General features: G+C 52.0%; 1 protein-coding gene across 1 annotated transcript in view; it reads left to right on the top strand.

The window, feature by feature from the left end:
- The first annotated feature begins 5148 nt into the window (after window positions 1-5148).
- Window positions 5149-25101, top strand: part of LOC147663801 (uncharacterized) — a 32280-nt gene continuing 12327 nt past the window's right edge. Inside the window, exon 1 of the mRNA XM_086950194.1 lies at window positions 5149-5189. Within this exon, the coding sequence (XP_086806320.1) occupies window positions 5149-5189 (41 nt within the window). The remainder of the gene's footprint in view (window positions 5190-25101) is intronic.

Genomic DNA, 25101 nt, shown 5'->3' with positions numbered 1-25101 from the left:
CTTTATAGTTTCAAAACTTAACCACACTCTGTCTTCCTTGCGGAGCCCAACATGCTTCAGTTTATTGGAATGAAGATTCATCAGAAAGTGCTTTATAGGCCTCGAATCTGCGCGGAGCAAAGTCCTTCACCAATCCGTATGTACTGCGGGGTGGATTTACAAGCCCCTTGCGCCATGCTACGTGGTATTTACAACGTGACATTGTAAAGCCCTGAGCCACAAGTAGAGGTTCCGGTGCAAGGGGGGGGGGGGGCCTTCCGGCACAGGAACGCATCCTAAAAGTGGCTGAGTGAAATCTACAAGATTTCTCCCAGCCAGTTTTAAGGCCATACTGCGTCAAAACTCTGCGCCTGCTTGAAGCAGGCGTAAGGATTGACGCAGCATTTTAAGGATGGGGCACCCCGAGCCTTGCTGGAGCTGCTTCGTGCTTGCGATGCAACTCCAGCAATGCGCCGCCTTTACGGCACAGATGCGTCACGCATCTTTCCATTTTTGCCCCATGGTGCGCGCATTGTAAATGCGGCGTATCCATGGTGGCGCAGCCCTGATGCACAATAACTGGAGCATCCCTGCTGATATACAGGGATGCGCCAGTTATTGTAAATCTGCCCCTGCAGGACTAGGCTTGCGCTTGTGAACGTAGATGTGACTTTGGGTCAGACACCCCAATGGAGTTGCCTTCGTCACATGTACAATTATGTCCGACTGTGGCAGAAGTCAGTTTTGGTTGCCAACTGGTTTTCGATCCTGAAGGTTTTGCCCCTGAAACCCTGAGCCACTAACTTGACTCGATGCTCCTGTCGATGTGCAGGGAGTCGACCTGCTTTACAAGTGCCCAAGCCCCACCCCCTACAGGTGAGAGCCACAGTCCGAAAGCAGCATCCGCAGGGCTCTGACGCGAACAAGCAACAGGTGGGACGTTGGACATTTGTGGGTTGCAAAGAGCAAGAGCAGGGCTGCTGGACAAACTCAGGACCTGGTTCACAATCTGCACTTTGGAGTAAGTTAAACACTTTTCAGTATTCACAAACTGTACTTTTGTAGTAACTTACACTTTGAACACTACACATTCCCAACCACCGGTACCTCCCATAGAAAATAATGAAGGTAGGGAATCAAAATAAAAACCTAGAGGAAATAATGTTAAATTGCATTATTTAAATACTTCAACTACATATTGATTATATGAAATAATGAAATAATATATATAAATGGCGCATCTATATTGTAATAAATCCAGAGTCACAGAGAAAGTAAAAAAATCATTTAGACAGGAAGCACGCAGAGGGAAGGGAAAAAACAAAGGTGCGACGTGAGAACACCAACGTGAGTGAGCTGAAAGGAGCTGAAAGGAGCGGGAACTTTACAGCAGAGCAAGTTGAGAGGCACAGAGTGATTGCGCTGCTGCCATGTTAGATGAACAGAAAGTTCACGCCGTATCCCTTGTCCGCGGAGGGCGTCCCTGATTGGCTCTTGGTTTCAGGTTGTCCCGCCACTTTCTTCTCCTCGGTCCCAGCATAGGCCAATCCTCCTCTTCTTCCATTCTCCCCCATTCTGTATTGTGCTAAGATCTTTTTCTGAGTGAGTCCTTCTCTTTTTCTAACCTCGACACCCTGGTGATGCGTTTTCTGACTATCGACCAGCAGCTCAGTCGGTGAGCGCCATAGTGTGAGCGCGTAACCGTCCAGGGCAGTTTGGGAAGTCATTGGCTAGTGAGTCAACTCACGTGTTTTCACTGAGTGACATTGGGCATCTCCTCCATTTCAGAGGTTATTAGAGCTTTTCTTTGCGTTTGGTTTGCGGGAATATCTCCATGTGTCACATTTCGCCTATTCTTTTATTTTACGGCTATTTCTTGGTCTTTATTTTAGGTACATATTATAGTATTTGTCCTAGGACAACTGAAATTCCCATTGTACATATGGCATTACCCAGTGTGTGATAACATGGGATCCCCCTTAAGCTTCAATAAGTTAAGTCTTTTCTACTCCTTATTAGTTTGTGAAGAACGCGTTGTCCGCTAGCACATTATTGCTCTGATAGAGTCTGTATAGTGTGTTTGTCTTGTTTTGTGTGCTTCACTGTATGTTTGTTGTGCACATGTTTGTGAGGCCTGGACTCTTCCTTTGATTAAACAATATCAACTCGCTGCTTGTATCAGTGTTCACTTTAGGATTCAATCTGTCAAACAAACTGATTGGAACATCTGTGAATCGGATAACTCGCTCGAAAAGAAACTATGGCAGAGCCGGGAACCATCAGGCTGTAGGCTAAGAAGTGTAAGAAACAAAAAACAAGACAGCAAGCCTTTTACATATGTGCACCCAGGATCTGGTACAACATCCCCGTATCCATCACCCCCCCCCCCACTAACAGTGATCCTTTTTAGGATCACAAACCAGCATATACGAGCCACCACCTGAACCTCCACCAACCATCCATAAACCTTCGCTCCGCCTCCCTCACGCAGACACCGCACATCCACCGTAGCCGCAGCGGGGGTGCTCCTTCTCCCACCGCCAAGTCCTGGAACGCCCTCTCCCTCCACATCTGAACATCACTCTCGCTGACGGACGTCAGGAAGAGACACTGGACCTGGCGTTTGACTGAGCCCACTAAGCCAGCGCCTGGATATCCTCACAGGTGATACGTCGTACTCTAAAAGTACTGAACTGAGTGATGGATAGGAAAGCATTGAAGACTCAGCTCTATAAAGAGCGCTACATCGCAGTGCAGTAACCGTGCACAACCAGCTACCTCTCCCGTCACTCGTCAACTTAAAGCCTGTCTTTGACCATGTTCAGTGCTCCACTGCCTTTTGGCTAGGTTCGCGATATAGACATACCATATACTTCCGTACAGAGCTAAAGTTAATGGAATCAGACATTGCATTTATACAAGAAGCTCGTGTGAGTAATACAATAGTAAAAAAAGCTCAAACGCAGTGGAAGAGCACTGTGATTCCTAATGCTTTCTCTGAAAATGCTCGATCAGTCACAGTTTTGTTTTCGATAAGTTGATGACTAGCAGAGACCATTAACGTGTGGTAGATAGTAGGTGTACTGAGAAATGAAATGAAATGAAATGAAAATGAAATGAAAAATTCCATTTATATAGCGCATAACCACCCGGAGGCCTCGCAGCGCTTGGAATGGGGAATGAGGGAATGTTCACTCCTTTACTAGGGCACACTAGTTCTATGTGCTTGTTTCTAGCTGTGACACAGAGTAGTGAACTCTACTCTACACTGTGTACACAGCACTGAAACCGCCCTCATCGCTGCCATTGATGACATCAGGGCCCTGCTGGACAAAGGCGAAACCGCGGTCCTCATCCTCCTGGACCTCTCGGCCGCCTTCGACACCGTCTTCCACCACATCCTATGCACACGCCTACATGACGCAGGGATACGCGACAAAACCCCGGACTGGACCACCTCCTTCCTCACTGACAGAACCCAGAGGGTCTGCCTCCCCCATTCCGTCTGAAGCCACCAAGATCATCTGCCACGTGTCCCAAGGATCATCCCTCAGCCCTACCCTTTTCAAAGTCTATATGGCACTGCTCGCCATATCATCCGCTCGCACAGACTCAACATCGTCTCCTACGCCGACGACACTCAGCTGATCCTCTCATTCACCAAGAACCCCGCCAACGCCAAAACCAACCTCCACGAATTAATGAAGGCCGTCGCCAGCTGGATGCAGACCAGCCGCCTGAAAATTAACTCAAACAAGATGGAGGTCCTCATCCTCGGCTCCGCCCCCTCCACCTGGGATGACTCTTGGTGGCCAGCTGCCCTGGGAGCCGCACCCACACCTACCGACCATGCACGCAACCTGGGGTTCATCCTGGACTCATCTCTCTCAATGACCAAGCAAGTCAACGCCGTCTCCTCCTCCTGCTTCAACACCCTCTGCATGCTCCACAAGATCTACAGATGGATCCCCACCGGAACCAGAAGGACGGTCACGGATGGGATGAGAGTAATTTGCAGAAGGCTGGTCTTTACCTGGAGTGGTATAATAGGCAAAACAATGGACTGGAATGTCGCCGTCTGTACTTTGTGACTGTGAGATGCATCCAAGTGTTGCACCCTTGGTTTATTCCTGTCCACAGTAGATTCTATAAGACAGAAACTGCACCCTATTGTGTTTTCTTGTCAGTCCTGGTGGTCCCTGGGAATTGTAGTCTGGTGATGTTTCTTTACCGCTGAGACTTCAATAATCAAAGCTATGCTAAAGAGGAAGCCTCCGGCCTTCTGATTCAATCAAGCCAATTCTGTCACATTATCTTACATTTAACAAAATCTCATCTACATTCTGAAGATCGTGAAACCTAAATGGGTGGCTGGGAAGCGTGCCAGGAAGAAATGACTGCAATCAGGCTGTGCGTTAACCACCGTGGAGCCTGGAGGGGCGTCACTGGACCGCGTGTGCCCTACATACTACTGCGATGAGAAGAGCCGGCGACCTCCCTGGTGTAACCTGTCTTCATGTCTGCCTGTCTGCCCGTCTGTCCGTCTGCCCGTCTGCTGCCTGGTCTGGTGTAAACTGCTACAATGGTATCAGACTGTATTCATTTTACTGATGTTTGAGTAGAGCTGGCAGGCTGCCTCAGAACACTCAACGAGTGAGAGGGTGGTGGTGGCGATAGAAAATCATTGTGAAGATTACCCTAAATCCAAATCAAAGGATGGAAGAACTGATGCTTGAGACTTTGGAAGACCTTCCTGTACTCAGCAATCAGATGAAGGGGCTGAGACGTAGAGAGGGTAGAGCCATGGGTGGGTTGAGACCTTCCTCTCAATCTGTTTACCTCGAAAGGAAAGGCTAAGCATATCGGGGAAGGGGACTCCATGCGTGTGGCGGGCGGCAGGGGACCACCAGCTTCATCATACATGGCTGTGAATCTCTTTGCACAGGTCCTTCTGGAGACAGCTGAGAATTACCAAACCAGTATGCTTGGCTGTCACTGCTGAGACATCAGCTCTGAAGAGACATGCCAGGTCTCTCTTACCACAAATACCACCAGGGCTGAAAAATTGGGCACTCTTTCAAGCTTGCATGGAATTTTGGCCAGAAGCCCAAGTAAATTCCATTGACCGGTGCAAGAGAGGGTCAGAGCTATCACCCAGGAGATGTGACGATGGGTCGGCAGAAGACGAAGAATGCCTCGGATGCACCCAGGTGAGTCTAAGTCACTCGAAATGATATCGCTGAATTCAGTAATGCATGATGGAGTCGGAGGTAACTCTTAGGGTTCTGAACATTTTAACGGGAGTCGGTTCAACTCCAGGAACACCCGCTGGTAGTCTGGAGATTGGTCTGCAGTCAAATGGGGTTCTGGATCAGCATTGGCCTTTTTAAGACGTCAGATCATGACAATCTGGGTCCTCCTAGACTATCTACACAGTATACTTCATTTTAGTGCACCATATAGAGAGCCCGTGTCCCTCACTCGGGAAGGTGGATACGCGCTAAAAGCAAGTGGTAGAACGAGGCATTGAGGGCAGTGTCAGCCCTCTCAGCCCCATGGGTCTCCATGGGATGTACAGTCAGGTGTTTGTGCTGTACGAGCCCACAGAACTCTGTGGAGGGGGCCTGTCTCTACAAGGTGACCCAGGAGACCTACCGGAGACATTTGTATGGTTGGCCAGATGAGAATGGTTCCAGTACCAGGATAGTCAGGAGTTATCCTGCGTTCTTTTAGTGGAAGTTTTGTACTTCCAAGCGGAGTGCGTTCCTGCATCCCTCTTTGGACTTGCTAAGCCCTAGAGGGCTGGCCATTGGCACAGTAGAGGACATGCAGAGAACATAACCAGTCTGGCCTACACATGTGCCCGCTACCTGCAGCATTGCCTTTTATTTAACCAGAATAAGACGTCATGGGAAAAACCCACAACGCCTCCATCACAGGTGTGCCCCATCTCCACATGTCAAACAGATGCAACGCTACACACCTCTCCAATCTGAAGGGAAAGTTGTGATAAAATAAACATCATGGAAGAGGTGGAAGACTGAGGACAAGTCTTTCACTTGACACGCAAAGTATCAGTTTCTCAGCGAGGGCACTGAATGAGCCTTCGGTTGCATCTTTCCTGCACTGAATGACCAGGCATTAGGGATGAGTTGGACTCACACGTGTCTTCTGGAGACCCTCGCCGATAGGGCTGTTACGCCTCTTGATACTCTTAGAGGTAGAAGTATAAACCAGCTCAAGAATGTACATAAAGGTGGCCCTGGAAAAGGCCAATAATAAGGGCGATTCCCCCAGACTCAGACAAGTTTACTCATCACAAGCAAGCTCATCTTGGTCATTTTTGGGACTGAGCAGCTCCCTGGGCTGAAGGACCCTTTAGGTGACAATGTCCCTGACTCTTTGGACTGGTACAAGAGTTCCTTTGTGTTAGACGGGGACCGGGAGGGTCGGCCGAGGACAAGGGGAGAGGCCTCCGGTGAGGGCCGTCTCCAGCGATCGTACAGACAAGTAACTTCTCCCCCACAGATGGACACCACACAAGGATAAGGTTCACGTGTTTTATAAGCAATTCTTGAGGTACGGTGATACGATACAATGGAAGCAGGACACGAGGATCCTCTTAATTCTAGTCTCTTGACAGGGAAAGGGGTAGCGGGACAGTCTTGGTTACCAATCTGGTACTGCAATGCGATGATGGTAGCTCACAATCCTCGAGCTCGGCGTTCGAGAGGGACGGGCCGCGGCAGCCCCAGCAGGTCCCGAGGTGGTCGTAGATAGGAACGGGCCGCGGCAGCGCCAGCAGGTCCCGGCGAGGACGAAGGTTGCAAGAAGGCCGCGGCAGCGCCAGCAGGTCCAACGAGGATGAAGGTTGCAGAAGGCTGCGGCAGCGCCAGCAGGCAGGACGACAGTTCACAAGGCAGGGCTGTGGCAGCGCCAGCAGTCCGTCAAGGATGAGTTCTTCACGGTGTCTCCCGAATCCAAGATACAACTGCCTTCCTGCTCTGGAGCTGCCTCAGTTATAGGTCTGGCCCCCTTTGATGTCCGGACCCTCGCACTTGGAGGTCGGGAGGTCCGGGATGAGGGAGTCCAGACACCCAGCAGGGGGGTGGAGCCAGCGCCCGGGGAGGCTGGGGGCGATCGGCACCTGGCGGGGGAGAGCCATCGACACTTCTTCCTCCCATTGACCTGCCAAGTGGTCCGTTCACCTCCTGGGTGGATGGTGGTGCCGGGATGTCGGGGCCTGGCCAGGCCCAGGGTTGGGGTCGAGCTGAGGCCATGCGGCCTCGTGGTGCAATGTCTAAGATGGCGGCTGGGCCGGGCAAGGGTGCTGACGGTGGCCCGGGCCAGTGATACAGAGATGTCCGGGAGCAGGAGTCTCGTAGGGGACGGTTTGCGGGTTGCTTCTGTGGGTAGCACCTGGAGAGCCGGTGTCCGGGCCCTGTCATGCGGGGAGGGAGCGAGCCCTTCATGTGGCCTGTCCAACATGCGTCCCCCCCAGCTGAAGGCGGGGAGAGTCACCCATCCTCTTGGGGACTTTCCTCGTCGAGGCGGAAAAAGCGTGACAGGCCATCCGCGTTGGCGTGATCCTGGCCAGGGCGGTGCTCCACAGTGAAGTCCATCCCCTGCAGGGAGATGGACCATCGCAATAGCTTGGGATTTCCCCCCCGCATCTGCATTAGCCATTGCAGGGGGCGATGATCTGTTTGCACCCGAAAGTGGGTACCGAAGAGGTAGGGCCGGAGCTTCTTTAGGGCCCACACTACTGCGAAGGCCTCCCTCTCGATGGTGCTCCAGCGCTGTTCCCGGGCCACTGGTTGGTCGATTCCCTCGGGGTTCAGTTGGGAGAGGACGGCCCCAATGCCATGGTCGGAGGCATCAGTCTGGACGATGAACTCCCGGCTGTAGTCGGGGGCCTGGAGCACAGGGGCGGTGCACATGGCGGCCTTCAGCTTCTCGAAGGCCGCTTGACAGTCGGGAGTCCAGTCGACTCTTTTTGGCTGGTTTTTGGATGTAAGTGCCGTGAGGGGCCCCACAAGGCTGCCATAGTCCTTCACAAACCGCCGGTAGTATCCGGTGAGCCCCAAGAAGGCTCGGACCTCGGTTTGGGTTACGGGGGGCTGCCAGGACTGGATGGCAGCGATCTTGAGCTGAAGGGGGGCCACCAGACCGCTTCCCACTTGGTGTCCGAGGTAGGTCACGGACCCCTGGCCAATCTGGCATTTGCTGGCCTTGATTGTGAGGCCGGCTTGTTGGAGGGCCTGCAGGACCTCCCGGAGGTGGCGGAGGTGGTCTGACCCGTGGCGGCTATACACAGCAATATCGTCCAGGTAGGCGGCGCTGAACTCTTCGAGGCCCGCCAATACCTGGTTCACAAGTCGTTGAAAGGTTGCTGGAGCGTTTTTCATGCCGAATGGCATCACTTTGAAATGGTAGTGGCCATCCGGGGTGGAGAAAGCGGATCGTTCTTGGGCCCTGGGGGTGAGGCCGATCTGCCAGTAGCCCGCTGTCAGGTCGAAGATGCTGAGGTAGCGGGCAGCCCCCATGCGGTCGATCAGTTCATCTGCTCGGGGAATGGGGTGAGCGTTGGTTCGGGTGACAGTGTTCAGACCCCGATAGTCGACGCAGAATCGTAGCTCAGGGGTGGTGCCGGGGGCAGCAGCCTTGGGGACCAGCACGACTGGGCTGGCCCAGGGGCTGTCCGAGGGTTCGATGACTCCGAGTGTGAGCATTTTCGACACTTCTTCTTGGATGCAGGCACGTACCCGATCTGGTACGCGGTACGCCCGATGTCTGATAGGGGGACTGTCCCCAGTGTCCACGTCATGCAAGCACCAGGGGGTGACCCCTGGGGTGAGGGAAAATAGGGTTGCAAATTGCAGCAGGAGGGCCCGACAGTCTTGGTGCTTCTCCGGGGTTAGGGCATCTGAGAGTCGGACCCCGTCTACTGAGCCATCTTTTTCACGGGTCCTCAGTAGGTCAGGGAGGGGCTCGGAGTCTTCTTCCGCCCCACTGTCCGTAGCCATCAGTAGGCTGAGCTCCGAGCGCACAAAGTGGGGTTTGAGTCTGTTGGCGTGGAGGACCCGGAGGGGGTTCCGGGGAGATTCCATGTCGATGAGATAGGTGACGGGCTCTTGCGCTCGACCACTTTGAAGGGCCCCGTCCACTTGTCCTGCAAGGCACAAGGTTCGGTGGGGGACATCACCCATACCTGCTGGCCGGGTTCGAACTCTATGGAGGAGGCGTTCTGATCGTACCATTTCTTCATGTCCTCCTGACTGGCCTCAAGGTTGGCTTTGGCGATCTCTCTGAATCGTCTGGTCTGATTGCGTAGGGTCAGGAGGTACTTGTAGACGTCTGGAGGGGTTTTCAGGGGGGCCATCTCCCAACCTTCTTTGACTAGGCTGAGGGGCCCTCGAACAGGGTGTCCGTACAAGAGTTCGAATGGGCTGAAGCCGAGGGACTTCTGGGGGACTTCTCGGTAGGCGAAGAAGAGGCATGGGAGTAGCACATCCCACTGGCGGCGGAGGGGCTCTTCCAACCCCATAATCATTCCCTTGAGTGTGAGGTTGAACCGCTCAACCAGTCCGTTTCCTTGCGGGTGGTAGGGGGTTGTGAATCGGTAGGTGACCCCGCACTGCTGCCAGAGGGATTTCATATATTTTGAAATAAAGTTTGTGCCTCTGTCGCTGACGACTTCCCGGGGGAAGCCCACCCGGGAGAAGATCCCCATTAAGGCTCGGCCGACCACCGGTGCTGTTACAGTTCGAAGGGGGACGGCCTCGGGATAGCGGGTGGCGTGGTCCACCAGTACCAGGATGAATCGATGCCCTTGTGCTGTTCGGGGGTCCAGGGGCCTCACAATGTCTATTCCCACCTTTTCGAACGGGGTGGTAACAACCGGGAAGGGTTGCAGGGGGGCCTTGAGTTTGCGGCCGCTCTTCCCGCTGGCCTGACAAGTGGGGCAGGACCGGCAGTGGTTGAGGACGTCATTTCTCATTTTTGGCCAGTAAAAGTGGGTCACCAGGCGGTTGTAGGTTTTGTCCTGTCCCAAGTGTCCAGCCAGGGGGACATCGTGGGCCAAGTTCAACAGGAAGTCTCTAAAGCGGAGGGGCACCACCAACACTCGACTGGCCCCCAACTCCGCGATTCTTTGTTCGCTGTACAATAGGTCATTGTCCCAATAGATCCAGTGGGCCCCGGCGGTATCTCCCTCGCTCTGGGCGAGGGCTTGCTGTCGTAGTCCCTCGAGGGAGGGACAGGTCTTTTGCTCTTGACGGAATTGTTCCTGGGTGGGTCCCCCCTCTTGACGCCACTGAGCCAGGTCTGGAAGGTCCTGGGGCTGAGCGAGCCCTTCTTGGGTTTGTCCCGGGGGGTCGGCGGGGTCGGCGTCCCCCACTGGAGCGATCGGAGGAGGAGGTGCTGGCCATTCGGGTTCTTCGGGTTGGGGGATGGCGCGGGCTGCCATGGACCGGGTGGTTACGCACGCCCAGTCTGGGAGGCCCAACATCCCCAGGTGCTCTCTTATTTCCACGGCGGCCCACGGGGAACTCTCGAGATCGTTCCCCAGGAGACAGTCCACGGGGGCATCATCGCGGACCGTCACCTTCAGCATGCCGGATACTCCTCCCCATTCGAATGGGACGCAGGCCATCCGACACAGGCTCTCGGAATTGTCGGCTGAACGGACGGGGCAGAGAACGTTCGGTAGGATTTGCTCCGGGGTCACCAGGTGACAGCGGACGGCCGTCACACTGGCCCCCGTGTCACGTAGGGCTTCAGCCTTGCGCCCATTTATGTTCACCCACTGACTGTATTTTCTGGTGTTGGCGGGTAGGGGAGCCCGCGGGATCATGTCTCTTCCCCCTAGGCACGCCAGGACCATGGCGGCCGGTTCCCACTCTTGTTGCTCCTGTTCGTATTCTTCATGCTCTTCGGAGACTTGCTCTTCTCCTAGGGCGGCGGCAGCTACCTGGCGGGGTCCCGGAGTCTGGTTCTTTGGGCAGTTCGGGTCATTGGCGTAGTGGCCGACACGCTGGCATCGGTGACAAGTGACATTGGCTCTGAATCCCGGGCGCATCGGGGGGTTGCCCCGGCCGGCCGGGGGCGGGGTGCTGGTAGCGGGAGCGGCCGGGACGGCGTCTTTCCCCCGGCCCTGGCCTCCTCCTCCTCCTCGGGGACGGTGATGACCTTGGTTGTTCCTGTTCTGCTCGTTCGGCCCACCCCGGCCCACTCGGGTGCTTTCCCATCGGTCAGCCTCGGCGGCGAGCTGCCGTGGATCAGTCAATTTACTGTTGAGGAGGTGCTGCCTGAGCTCGACGAAGCAGTTGTTGGAGAGGTGCTCCCACACGATGAGGTTAAAAAGCTGCTCGTAGGTCGTTCCGCGGCTCCCCTTTATCCATCCCTCGAAGGCTCGGCTGAAATAGTTTACATATTCTACCCAAGTTGTACCCGGGATTCGGGTGCAGTCGCGGAACCTCTGGCGGTACATTTCGGGTGTCAGCCCATATTGAGTGAGGAGGGCGGCCTTCATGTGGTCATAGGACGTCATTTGATGGTCCGGGAGCTGTAACAGGGCATCGCGGCCTTCATTGACAAACCTCCCCCATAGACCGGCTCACCAGTCACTTCGATCGATCCGGTGGGAGGTCATGGCGATCTCGTAGGCCTTGAACCACTGTTGTATGTCGTCGTTTCGGTAATACTCTCGGACGACATCTTTGGGAATGTGGACCTTTGGTTCTGTAGCTCCTGGGGTGCGCGGTGGCTCGGGCACCCCCAGGTCTTTGTTTTGCTTCCGTAGTTCTATCTCTGCCAGTTTGCGCTCGTGTTCGTATGCCAGTCTTTTTTCTTCGAGCTCTCTTTGTCTTTGCTTTTCTTCCCGCTCTTCTCGGAGCCGTAAGTGTTCTAGGTTCATTTTTTGTTCCGCTAGTTTTAGTTCTCCATCCAACTTGAGCCGTGCCAACTCTAATTCGTGCAGTCTGCTTTTTTCTCGCTCTTGGATCTCTTCCTGGGAGAGACCCGCTCTCCTTTCTTCGGAAGGAGCGGTGCTCGTCTCCGGTGCTTCGATGTGTTGGTCCCGGGGACCGGCGGTATTTGCTTCCGCCCACGATTCTAGGGCGTGTTTAAAGCCATCTTTTGTGCTCAGACCGGTGGTAGCAATGCCCAGTTCCATACAAAATTGTTTTAATTCTCGATGGCTGTACTCCTCCAGTTTTTCCATCTGGAATTTCTCTGTAGATCCGCTCTCTTGGGTCGACATTGTGGTTTAGTCGTGGGGTGAGTTGCTTTCTGTACGATTACGCGTTGGTTCGGATCGCGCCGCTGGCCACCAATGTTAGACGGGGACCGGGAGGGTCGGCCGAGGACAAGGGGAGAGGCCTCCGGTGAGGGCCGTCTTCAGCGATCGTACAGACAAGTAACTTCCCCCCCACAGATGGACACCACACAAGGATAAGGTTCACGTTCTTTATAAGCAATTCTTGAGGTACGGTGATACGATACAATGGAAGCAGGACACGAGGATCCTCTTAATTCTAGTCTCTTGACAGGGAAAGGGGTAGCGGGACAGTCTTGGTTACCAATCTGGTACTGCGATGCGATGATGGTAGCTCACAATCCTCGAGCTCGGCGTTCGAGAGGGACGGGCCGCGGCAGCGCCAGCAGGTCCCGAGGTGGTCGTAGATAGGAACGGGCCGCGGCAGCGCCAGCAGGTCCCGGCGAGGACGAAGGTTGCAAGAAGGCCGCGGCAGCGCCAGCAGGTCCAACGAGGATGAAGGTTGCAGAAGGCTGCGGCAGCGCCAGCAGGCAGGACGACAGTTCACAAGGCAGGGCTGTGGCAGCGCCAGCAGTCCGTCAAGGATGAGTTCTTCACGGTGTCTCCCGACTCCAAGATACAACTGCCTTCCTGCTCTGGAGCTGCCTCAGTTATAGGTCTGGCCCCCTTTGATGTCCGGACCCTCGCACTTGGAGGTCGGGAGGTCCGGGATGAGGGAGTCCAGACACCCAGCAGGGGGGTGGAGCCAGCGCCCGGGGAGGCTGGGGGCGATCGGCACCTGGCGGGGGAGAGCCATCGACACTTCTTCCTCCCATTGACCTGCCAAGTGGTCCGTTCACCTCCTGGGTGGATGGTGGTGCCGGGATGTCGGGGCCTGGCCAGGCCCAGGGTTGGGGTCGAGCTGAGGCCATGCGGCCTCGTGGTGCAATGTCTAAGATGGCGGCTGGGCCGGGCAAGGGTGCTGACGGTGGCCCGGGCCAGTGATACAGAGATGTCCGGGAGCAGGAGTCCCATAGGGGACGGTTTGCGGGTTGCTTCTGTGGGTAGCACCTGGAGAGCCGGTGTCCGGGCCCTGTCATGCGGGGAGGGAGCGAGCCCTTCATGTGGCCTGTCCAACACTTTGATAACAGACACAGACCAGATTTGAGGTTAAAAAAAGAAGCCTGAACTTTCTCCAAGGGTACCTTTCCTTAACTAGGGGTGTGTGGCAAACTCCCCTCCACCAGCAGAGTTCGCAGAGTTTTGCCCTCTCTGCACTCCGCTTGGAGCACGGAGTTCGGTAAACAACTCCGCCATCCACCAGCGGAGCGGAGTTTGCCTCTGCATCCCCAGGTCTGACGCTCAAGGAGGCGTGACCAGCATAAAACGTGTCACAAAATGAGGCTTGAAGGTCTGGAAGTCCGCTTCCCGATGGGGAAAAAGAAAGTGACTTTCACTCTGTCTTAGACATACAGCATTTTCAGCAGTAAGCCCAGACACAAGCAGATGTGTCTTGGACAGCTGCTAGAAAGAGCCCGGTTATCCAGTGGTTTTACTTCCAATAAGGGGGATCTGCCTGCACTGATCCATGTCTGCTGATGACGAGGTGGTGAATTCAGGAGCTCACCGCCCGGGGCGGCTTGCCATGATCACACGAGTCGGGAGACATCACGTTAGTGACGAGACTGACGGCAGATTGTGGGCCGGAGGAGGACATCATAATATATATTTCACTGTAGGGGTGCGTGCAAGGTGGCTGGAATGAACGGCGGGTGGCAGGGGGGCAGCGTTCTCTTGCCGTTTGAGCAGTGTCAGGGTGAACCTCGTTGTTCCCAGTATCTGCCTCACTGCCTCAGCAAAACAGTGATAACAGCCTCACTTGCCAATTACAAAATACATGGAGGATATTTCAGAATTTCAGCCAAGAATATGTTTTGCAGTTTCTGACGGCGCGTCTCAATTGGATCATTTTGAGTTACGCACTGTGGTGAGAGGAAACCCTGTGTTTGTTTTCTTTCATTGCCACTCATTGGTGACACGTTTTGAGCTGAGATTCTTTGAAAAAGGAATAGTAAAATAAATAGACTCTAAAAGATCTGCAATGACGCAATCCATTCCAGGAAAAACAAGCATTGGAAATGCAATAGGTCTCGCATTAGAAAAGTTGGAGCTATTGGTCTTGTAAATGACAAATATTTTATTTCTTTGTTGGTTTTTAAAATAGCTAAATTGATAGCTTTGTCATTTACAACGCCAATAGTTATAACTTTCGCGAATGTGACACCTATAGCATTTGGAATGCAACATGTTTTGTATTTACGTGACTTAGATGGCAGCTCTGGTTGTTAGGCCACATCTCTAGAGAGCAGGGGAGTGCAGCAGGGGAGAGAAGCACAGCAATGCAATAGGTCTCACATTAGGAAAGTTTGAGCTATTGGTATTGTAAAGGACACATTTTTTTTATTTATGTGCTTGTTTTGAAAATAGAGAAATTAATAGCTTTGTTATTTACAATGCCAATAGTTTTATCTTTTGCAAATGTGACACCTATTGTAACACAATATGTGTTGTAGCACTGAGTGGTGTGAGGGTGAGGGGTGTGAGGGTGAGGGGGTGTGAGGGTGAGGGGGTGTGAGGGTGAGTGGGTGTGTGAGGGTGTGAGGGTGAGGGTGAGTGAGGGGGTGTGAGGGTGAGGGTGTGTGAGGGTGAGGTGTGTGAGGGTGAGTGAGGGTGTGTGAGGGTGAGTGAGGGTGTGTGAGGGGGTGAGGGTGAGGGTTAGGGGGTGTGAGGGTGAGGGTGTGAGGGTGACTGAGGGTGTGTGAGGGTGAGGTGATGAGGGTAAGGGTGTGTGAGGGTGAGGGGGTGATGGTGAGAGGGTGCGAGGGTGAGGGGGGTGAGGGTGTGTGAGGGTGTGTGAGGGTGAGGTGTGTGAGGGTGAGTGAGGGTGTGTGAGGGTGAGTGAGGGTGTGTGAGGGGGTGAGGGTGAGGGTTAGGGGGTGTGAGGGTGAGGGTGTGTGGGTGACTGAGGGTGTGTGAGGGTGAGGTGATGAGGGTAAGGGTGTGTGAGGGTGAGGGGGTGATGGTGAGAGGGTGCGAGGGTGAGGGGGGTGAGGGTGTGTGAGGGTGTGTGAGGGTGAGGGCGTGTGAGGCTGAGGGTGTGAGGCTGAGTGAGGGTGAGAGGGTTGTGAGGGGGTTTGAGGGTGAGTGAGGGTGTGTGAGGATAAGGGGGTGAGGTGAGTGAGGGTGTGTGAGGGTGGGTGAGGGTGTGTGAGGGTGAGGGGGATGAGGGTGAGGAGGTGTGTGGGTGAGGAGGTGTGAGGGTGATGGAGTGAGATGGTGTGAGGGTGAGGGGGTGTGTGAGGGTGAGGGGCTGTAGAAGCAGAAAAGGCAGAATAAAGACTGCTGTTAAAGCAATGCATGCTTTTAACCACTTGACTCTCATGGCGCAACTGAACATTATTTATCAAACATGTGCTGTACACATAAACTGAATAATCTCAAGGCATTTGAGTACTAACACGAAGGTTGGGAGAGTGTAATAAATACTGCAGTTCATGGTGGCTGCAACAGGATTGTCCAGAGACTCGAGGCGTTTACTAACACTGTTTCATTCATAATTGGGGGACTCGTGTGGGTGAATCAAATTTCAAATCCTCTGTTCTGGTGCAAAGTCAAGGTAAGCTCAATCATGGCAGCTTGTACTGCTTAATGAGATTTGTGCATTGGGAAGAGGAATGTGCTGAATACTCTTCTGAAAGACATGAAGGGAAGACTTGCTTTAATCTGGGTCGGTAGCTTGTTCCATGGTTCGGGCAGCTATGTCATAGACTGATTTGAGTGTGACTTGAAAGGTTGCGACTGGCTGTTCAGAGAGGCCTGAATGGTTTTTAGAGACCTATCATGTTTCTAAGTTATGATTGGTGAACGTGGCTGCCCTGCAATTTTAGGTTAGGTGAAGTATTATCAACTTGATATTGATGCTCTCACTTTGAAGTCGCAGAAAGAAGAGTAAACACCAAGCTTCCTCGGAAGCCTGAGATGACATTTATTTTTTATTTTATTTTATTTACTCAGTTTTATATAGCCCTGGCTGGACCCGGAGGTATCAGAGCGCTTTACATCAGGAACAACAGCAAGTAACTACAATAATCATTAAGACATCTTACACAAAAATTTCGAAGTGAATGCCAAATCATCGGAGGTAGAGAGGGAGAAGGGGGGATAAGAATAAGATTAGAAGGATAGGTGGGGGAGGGAACCTGAGTGGGGAGGGGGTAAAGGTAGAACAGGAAGAAAGAGAAAGACGTTCAACTCAAGAGAAAAGAAAAACATAGATAAAAACATAAGGTCAGGGTACAGTAATTTAGAGACAGAGTTGCAAGACGTTAACAAGGATAGTGGAAAAATTCAAAGGGGGGAGAGAAGGTAGAAGGGGACAAAAGTGGTGTTATGAAAGCATGTGCGGGGATAGGAGGGAGCGGGGGGGATGGGGTAAGGCAGACCAGAAGGAAGGGGAAATACGTTTGAGGAGCGCCGGGGTGAGAGCGGAGGGAAGGGGGGTGGGACATAAGTACAGCAAGATGGTGGGTCCAGGTCCGGGATATCTACAATGGTCAGCTACACAATGGCTGGCGGTTCAAAAGTCAGAGGGACAAAAGTCCACGATGCGAACCAGGGAGTAAGAATTAAGTACATAAGAGAAAGAAGTCAATGGAGGTTACGCAGTTCCAGAGTCAAAGGCAAGAGGCAGGGAGAAGAGACGTGCAGAGGCCCCGGACCTCAGGGGCATCGTTGATGATAATCCGGGCTTCACTCCAGCATCCCCCATACCTGAAAAGGACTCTCAGGTCACAGAAGACGGGATCACGGCGGAGTACCTCTGATTAGATGGCCAGCATAGGGAGGCAGCGAGGCAGCAGCCAGAACTGGGCGAGCGAGTTGTCTCCAGGTCAGCAGACTGCATGCGGGAAAGCAGGTACATCGGAGAAAACAGCGCCGTGGCACTCACCTTCGCCCCAGAAAACACTGACGGTGATAAAGCGTTGGGGCAAGCAGGTAATTGCGACCCAGAGGGTAGAGGGACGGTACGGAAGAGTGGAATCGTGTCCCTGTTCAGTTCGCCGCCATCTGGAACCTTCCAGTGATGTAAGAGCTGTGCCGAGAAAAATAGGGGTATATATTTCCCCACTGACTCCTATTAAAACAGTTAATTTTAGTCGGGAGAGAGCATAAATAAAGCCATTGTTTGCTTTGAAACTCGGGAATAACCTGTCTGACCCGGGTCTGTTGAACGGTGCTCCTTTTGCAAGATAAGGGTGCATGGGTAGGAAGTGACTTGCCCAGAATCACAGTTTAGTGTAGAGGGAAGCAGAGATTACAACTCTTCTCACATAGCTCAGAGTATGTGTCGAATCGACTGTAGGCGCATCTGGAATCTATAGCCCGATCCCACCACCCCGGATTTGGGATCACGCGGCACTGCCATTAAATGTGAGCAGTAAACCGGATCGGCTTCCTGGAGTTGTTTACCTAGACGAGTGTGTGCGACAAGCATAGTAAATGCACAAGCGGGTATTGTAATAACGGGTTGCTTGTTAATGTTATCAGCACGGGGACAGGGCTGTGCAGTGAACAGAAGGGATACTGGGGTGTATTCACTTTGAGGTTGGTTGTAGGCTGTGGAGACTGTCTGTCGGAGATATGGAGAGGTTTGTAAATTGGGGCTTTGAGCGAGTAGCCTTCATTTTGGAGAGATTTCTGTTCATGTTCCAGCGCCTGGAGGTGCTTCACGGATCGGAGCGGCGATGAGGGTGTGAAGCAGCAGGGGCCTTTGAAGTGAAGCTAAGCTTCACTTTAAAGGTGTGGGAGGAATGCTGCTAAGGCAGAGCGCACGCTGGGGGAAGCTTGTGGGGCGGAGCAGGAAGAGCTGCTGGGGAACAGATGGCTGGCGATTTGATGCTGTGCACGCGCATTTTAGGTCAATGCGCTTGCGCATTGACCTAAAAACGCACGGGCACAGCACCAAATCGCCAGTTGGGTAAAGTCTGTTTAAGTCCCTATAGTCTTGCTCCGCTCAATGCGCATGCGCATTGAGAGGCGAGACCTAAAAAGTATGGGGGTCTTTCAAGCTACTTCTAAAATCAAAACAATCCTAATACAGAAACCTCTTCTGCAGTGGAGGATGGGGCAAGGCCTCGTGTCTATCTTTATGTTAAAGTGAAGCCCAGTGGTGCATTTTGGTCAGTCTCTCTCTATATAAACATATATGTATATTGCAGTTTTATATGGCTCAAATACAGTCCAAGGGCCTTAGAGCACTGTATATGAGCACCAGCCTATATTTCACAGTGCCAGATTCATTTTATTATAATCACAGGCGATTAAGTGATTTGCCCAGAATCAAAGGACGTTCTGCCAACATCGGACTTGAACCTGGTGCTCCAGATCGAAAGTCGCAGCTGTGGCTATTCGGCCTCATCCGTATTTCTGAATGTATGTGTGAAGTGATATATTTGTGTATGATCGCATGTAGGGAGCACATTCTCTGTTGAAGTGACTTTGGGAAGTAAACACACAGCAGCAACAAACACTGGAACTTTTATCCAGAGGCTTTTTTGGGGATACTTCATTGCAAGGGTTTGTTTTAACACTGGACTTAGGGATATAGTTCGCTACCTTTGAACTTCTGCACATTCAGGGCTAATGATCTCTTACATATAGACAAGGAATTTTGCGACCCACCAAAAATCAGCTTGTGACCCACCAGTGGGTTCCAACCCATGGTTTGGGAAAGACTAGCCTAGGTTGACGTCCGAAGCACGCTCCGGATGGCCGTGTTTTTTTTTGCATCAACGGTGTTAGTCAGTGGCTGCATCCCGTGTAGGGTGATGTGGTACAGGGTCAGATAATGTCCTTCCAATGGAGAGTCTGGGCATCCAGTGGTAAAGTCGGGAGGTGTTCTGGTACTCCCTCGAGAAACAAAACAGTGTGCATTCAGAATTGTGTCCAGAGGCATGGATTATGTAAACGAATGTGTTCAGAGCGCGCATACATCTTTTTCCTCCACATTGGCATTGAGGATTGACCTTCCTTTATTTTGAGTGGTTTTAAGTTGCCTGCAGATTCTTAGCTCAGAAATAGGGGCCTGTTGTCTGTGTGAAGCTTGCTGGTGAGTAGCAAGAACCTTCTACAGATTTGGAATTACTTCCTCTGCCAACATGGTTGATGCTATCTTAAATTCAGGATATGTGAAGTAGTCATCAATAAAATCGATGAAATGGCTACCATCTGGAAGACAGGTGATCTGCACTGGCCATGACCCAATGGTGAAATGGGTTGTCTTCTCTGATTGCAGTGGCCGGGGTGTCTGGTGGCTTAGCAAACCACATACTCCTCCATTGTAGCCTACAGCAGTTTCTGACGTCACTTCACACCAGTGCACCCGGCTTCCCTGCTGTAGGTATCCTGGTTCCTGGGGTATCCACATGTGGGGTGACTCTCCACCCTTTTGTCTTCCACTGGGTTTCTCCAGGGTCCACCGGGAACGGTCCTTCTTCTTAAAAACTGAAACTGTGACTTTCCCATTGACTTGCATTGAGTACGCGGCTGTGTTTCCACTCTGCATACAGCCTCCATAGAGTTCCTGGGTACTTACCTTGGGTGGTCCCTTGTTTCGATGCCTCTTCCGAGTCTTCTGATCCAAGTCCCGACTTTGGTCGCAGTTCGCATTCCACTTCTTTAGTATATGTTTTGGTCTCCCCCTGGAGACCACTGTGTATTTGTGTTTACTCACCTGTTTACATTTGAAGTATTGTGTGTATTGTGTTGATATCTCTGGATAGGAGACAATGTGTTAGTGAGTGTGTATAATAAATATACTTTTTTTTATAACTACACTGTGTGGTTCTTTTTCATTTAACCTACACTGTATGACAAGTTTTGGTAAAAAAAAAATTGCTTAACACTCCTTCTGGACTAAACCCGAAGGCTGCTCTCCACATCCACCACTTAGAGAGCTTTCTATGGTTGGCTTAGATAGACCATCAAAATCACCATAAGAGTTGTCTGGATTAGTGCAAGGTGCTTCACTTGAATAAGTGTGCACCATATACTAAGCCAGCCTCCTACATTGGTGTGCAGCGGTTGAGATTTAAGTCTGCACTGTTTTACCAGCTAATCTAGGCGTGGTTAGATGAAAAACCATCACTAGCATTAGGCACATAAAACTATTTTTGTAACAGCCAGTTCTACTTACCTTTTAGATGTGTTGTTAAGTGCTTAGCACAACCCTTTCTCCAATGTTTGGAAGTTTTGTTTTTCTAGGGTAGGTAGGCACAACACCACACTACACCTAGTCACTATGTCTTTAATGGGGGATCCCAGTGGGTCCCAATCCCCTAGATACCAGGGTCTAAGGTTCCAGAAACGATGGACCCTGTGTGCCTCTAGAAGACTAACGACAGGTAGCAACCCCAACACTCAGCAACTCCTAGAGCTGCTTCTGCGGGATGATCTCCAGAATCCTGCAAGGTCAGAGGGCAGGACAAAGTGGGTGTGGATGCTCCAGAACATGGGTCACCAGGGGTTCCCCCTAGTGACATTAATTCTGAATATGACCAGAAGGAGTCTAATGACTCCACAATGGTGAACTCTGACCCCCCAGGAAATAGTACAGAAGGTACAGAGGAAGGTCCTAGAGGGAGGCCCCCTTTATTCCGCCTGGGAGGGTGCAGAGAACGACGGGGAGGTCTAGATCCTCCTCTGTCAATCCCAATGCCTCTAACGATGCCATAGGGGCCTCCATCTCTAGGGAGGGGGGCTCCTTAGAGAGGGAGTACCACCTACTCATTCTTGAGAGAGCCAAGCTCAAGCAAGAACCCCTGGCCCTTGACATGGAGACCCTGGATGTTCAGAGGGCTAGGAAGAATTTGGGACTAGAGTCCCCTGGTGGCAGCACTACTGTCCCTTGGGTCAGGGAGCAATCTTTTGATGCTCGGAACCTGAGCAGGATAGTCCCTCCTTACCAGGAGGGGGAGGATATCCATGAATGGATCCCTGCTTTAGAGAGGCCTGTAAAGTACAGAAGGTCACTCAAGGGCAGAGGGCAGCTAACCTGTGGCTTTCCTTTGCTAACAAAGGTAGAGACAAGCTCCTCACTGTTAGTGAAGAGGATGCGGATACTTACTCAGTCCTGAAGAGTGCCCTCGTAGATGGTTTTGGCTTCACTAGTGAACAGTACAGAGTTAAATTTAGGGACACACAGAAGCACACACCCAAGACTTGGTAGATTCTGTAGACAGTGCTATTAAGGCTCTGTGACTTGCGTGGTAAAAGTAGCGTGGTAACGGTACGCGTTGTAAAAGTACACGTGGTACCGTCATACATCCGGGCTAGTTTTACCATTGTAACAGAAAACCTTGTGCCCCCCCCCCCCTTCAGCTTCTACCTGCATACATTTACCAGATGACCAACGCGGATGGTAAAAGAACAGATCACTCCAAGGCAATAGTTAATCTCAGCTGGGGAGGGGCAATTGGCCCTAAAAGGGTTGCAGTACCCCCACCCCAACCTGCCTGTAGATTGCCTCCAGGGCAATTATGTAAAGATTTTAGCCTCGGCTGTAGTAGAACTCATGACCCATCTAAAGATGGCAGGCCTCCCTGAGCAGGTTGGTGCGACCCCTAGGGCACAAGTCCAGCCATGGGGAAACCCTGGAGCAGTGGAGCCTGAAAGAATGGCCCACCCAGCTCCAACAGAGAGCACAAGGGAGGAAGAAAAGTCCTCCTCCCTCAGACTGAAGGTGAGGGTCAGCCTCCTCAGGGAACCGATCCTACCCCTTGTGAAGGAACTGCCCCGCAGGTGTTCAGGTCTGTCCTGGCAGGGCCCCTGAGGGCAGGGGAGTCTTCCAAGGAGGTACCGTCTGAAGCAGGTATGCTGCCCCTCTGTGCCAAGCCTCAGCCCGCCAGGAGCTGCAGAGGCCAGGGATGTTAGTGGACCCCACAGGGCCCACTGCCAAGAGGAATCATCCCCTCTTCCACAGATGAGGGACCCCCAGCCTCGCAGTACTAGTCTGGTGTATATCCCTCAACAATCTGAGGGATCACTCTCATCTTCATCAAGTGGCGCCCCCATATGGACTCTGTTGGGCAAAGCAAGACCTGGGACAAGGCTGTCCCAAACCTTCACTGGCCCCACATAGTTTCAGACCACTGGCTCCACCAAAAGCTGCAATCAGCAAAGAGTTGACTCCTTGGGATGGTACAAGTCAGCCATGGAGAGAAGGGCCTCGGCTGTGGCCTGGGCTCTGAGGACGGTCAGACCAACCCTTTTAGGTCCTCACTTCCCTAGTAAGACACCCCACAAGCCTCTCTCTTTGCTTACACAGCTGACAGGGAGACCCCCCCAACGTTTGAGAAGATCCCAGCCCCTAAAGGGGAGAAACTCCTCAGTGGAGCAAAACAAGGAGCATCCGTGCCAGCGCAGGGGCCCGTCCTTGTGCGGCCACTTGGGAAATAAAGGCTCCTCTGGGCAAGGTTAGCCTCAGCTCCTTTCATTTGGGCGTGTGGGAGGGGGGTTATGTAGGAGGGTAGCATCCCTCTAGTATGGTCACCCCCACTGTTTGCTGGTGTCAGTGTGCTTTGGACTTGTCTGACTGGGGTCCTGCTGATCAGGACCCAGTCACTGTGTTTCTCCCTAAATTGGACATGGTGAGTACTTTTGGTACCTACACAATTGGCTCCTGGTGTACCCATGTGAGTCCCTAGTATATGGTCCTTAGGAACCCAGGGCATAGGTACACCAGGGGTCTCCCATCGGCTGCAGCATGTATTGTGCCACCCATGGGAGACCGCTCACCCTGTGACGACTGGCCTGCCACCGCAGCCTGTGTAAGCAGGCTCTAGCACCTCTCACCACAGATAAAAGTGTCCTTTTATCTGAGGTCATTGCACTTAAAACTTATAAGTCACCCATAAGGTAGGCCTTTCAATCCTGCAGGCAGGGTGCTAGGTTATAAGTGGGAGGGTGCCCTCCTCGAGCAGGACGTCCCCTACAAACCCCAGAGTTGATTCTCTGAGCTTTGTAAGTGTGGTCAGCCATAGAATGCATGTAGTGGACATCAGTCATTACGAGATGTCTAACTATACATTGGCTGCACCGTTGCCGGTCATGTTTGATATCAAACATGTTGGAATCCAACCCCAACGCTGATTCCAGTGTATGATGTGGGATCCTGTGTACTTGGGGGTTTGATATCTCTGGATAGGAGATGCACCAATGTGTTTGGGAGTGTGCATAATAAATATACCTATGTTTATAACTACACAGTGTGGTTCTTTTTCATTTGACCCACACTATATGATTCGTTCTGGTAAAACAAGTGGCTTCGCTCCTTCTGGACTAAGCCTGAAGGCTGCTCTGCACAGCTACCACTTAAAGAGTTTTCTTTTTTATGTTTGAAGAGCTTTATTAATATAATAAAAGTTAGGACTGACAAAAGGAAGGGAGATACACAATATATGGGAAAGTAAAAAAGCATAACATTCCTAATGTCAAAATTAGAGCACAAAAAAAAACACTTTATGTAATTTTAAAGGGAAAGAGAGGGGGAAGAAAGAGAGAAAGAGGGAGAAAGCAAAGTGGAGAAAGAAAGAAAAAAAATCATAAAGGCAATAAAGGAGGTAAAGGCAATAGAGGCAATCTGCAAAAACTGTAGAACATCCCAATAAACATTGGGAGAAACCAAGAAAGATAATAAACATCTTCAAAAGATAAATACAATGAGATATAAATACAACAGAGAGTAAATCATTTAATGGGGTTTAAAATTCTCAGAATTGATTCATAACGGTTTCAGTTTTGTAGTTAAACGATCTAAATAAACAGTGAGGGGAATCCAATAAAGTTCAACATTACGAGGAGGTTTACAGGAGGAGGCAAAGGAGACATCGAGTCTACGAAAGTGACAAATAGAATTCCATCAATGTTGCATGGAGACATTAGCAAGGGCTTTCCAATTGGAAGAGATATGTTGAAAAGCGAGTGCAAGCATTAGGTCAAAGAGACCACAAGAGTGTGGCCGTAAAGTAAATGCATCTGAGAGACTACCTAGGAAAAGAATAGAGGCTGAGTATTGAACTGAAAGTGAGAAAATCTGAGAAATGCAAGAAAAAAAAAGAGTTTTCTAAGGTTGTCTAAGACTAAAATCACCCTAAGGATTGTCTGGACTAGTGCATGGTGCTCACTTACATATGTGTGCACCATACACTAAGCCAGCCTCCTACAATGTGTTTCTGGTTGCCCACGTCCATGGCACAGACCCCGTCCATGGCTCATGTTTTCAGTTGCATCAACAGACCCTGTCCATGACACAGACCGACAGACCCTGTCCATGACACAGACCGACAGACCCTGTCCATGGCTCCCACCACTCCAGGGCACGTGCTCCCCCTAGAGAGGGACCCCCTCTCTTCCGCCCCTGGCCCAGCCCTGCCTCTCTGCTCGCGCCCTGTGTTCCTTGGCACCCCTGCGCCTGCTGTGCCCAGCTGTGCCCGCCGCCGCTGCCAGCGCACCTATTTGTTTTACAACTTCCCCTGAGCCTGAGGTCACTGCGCCCACGGATGAGAGCCTCTTTCCTCCCGCGGGGGCGGTGATGTCAGGGCCAGGCGTGCGGGGCCCTTCCCAGGCCGCCTCGCATAGAAAGGGGCCTCTGTGCCTCGGCGCAGCCCTCCGAGCCCCGTGTTATCCTTGGCAGCTCCGAGGCGCACCGAATGATTCATCAAAGCTGGAAAACCTGAGAAAACAGAAAGACGCGTCCAGCTCTGCGCCTGCTTCATGTTTTCACTAAAAGCCATATGGTGTGGAACTGG

The sequence above is a fragment of the Lissotriton vulgaris genome, unplaced genomic scaffold, assembly GCF_964263255.1.
Source record: "Lissotriton vulgaris unplaced genomic scaffold, aLisVul1.2 SCAFFOLD_2555, whole genome shotgun sequence".
Classification (NCBI taxonomy): Eukaryota; Metazoa; Chordata; class Amphibia; order Caudata; family Salamandridae; genus Lissotriton; species Lissotriton vulgaris.
The sequence above is the reverse complement of the archived record's forward strand: the minus strand, read 5'-3'. Positions and strand labels throughout refer to the sequence as shown.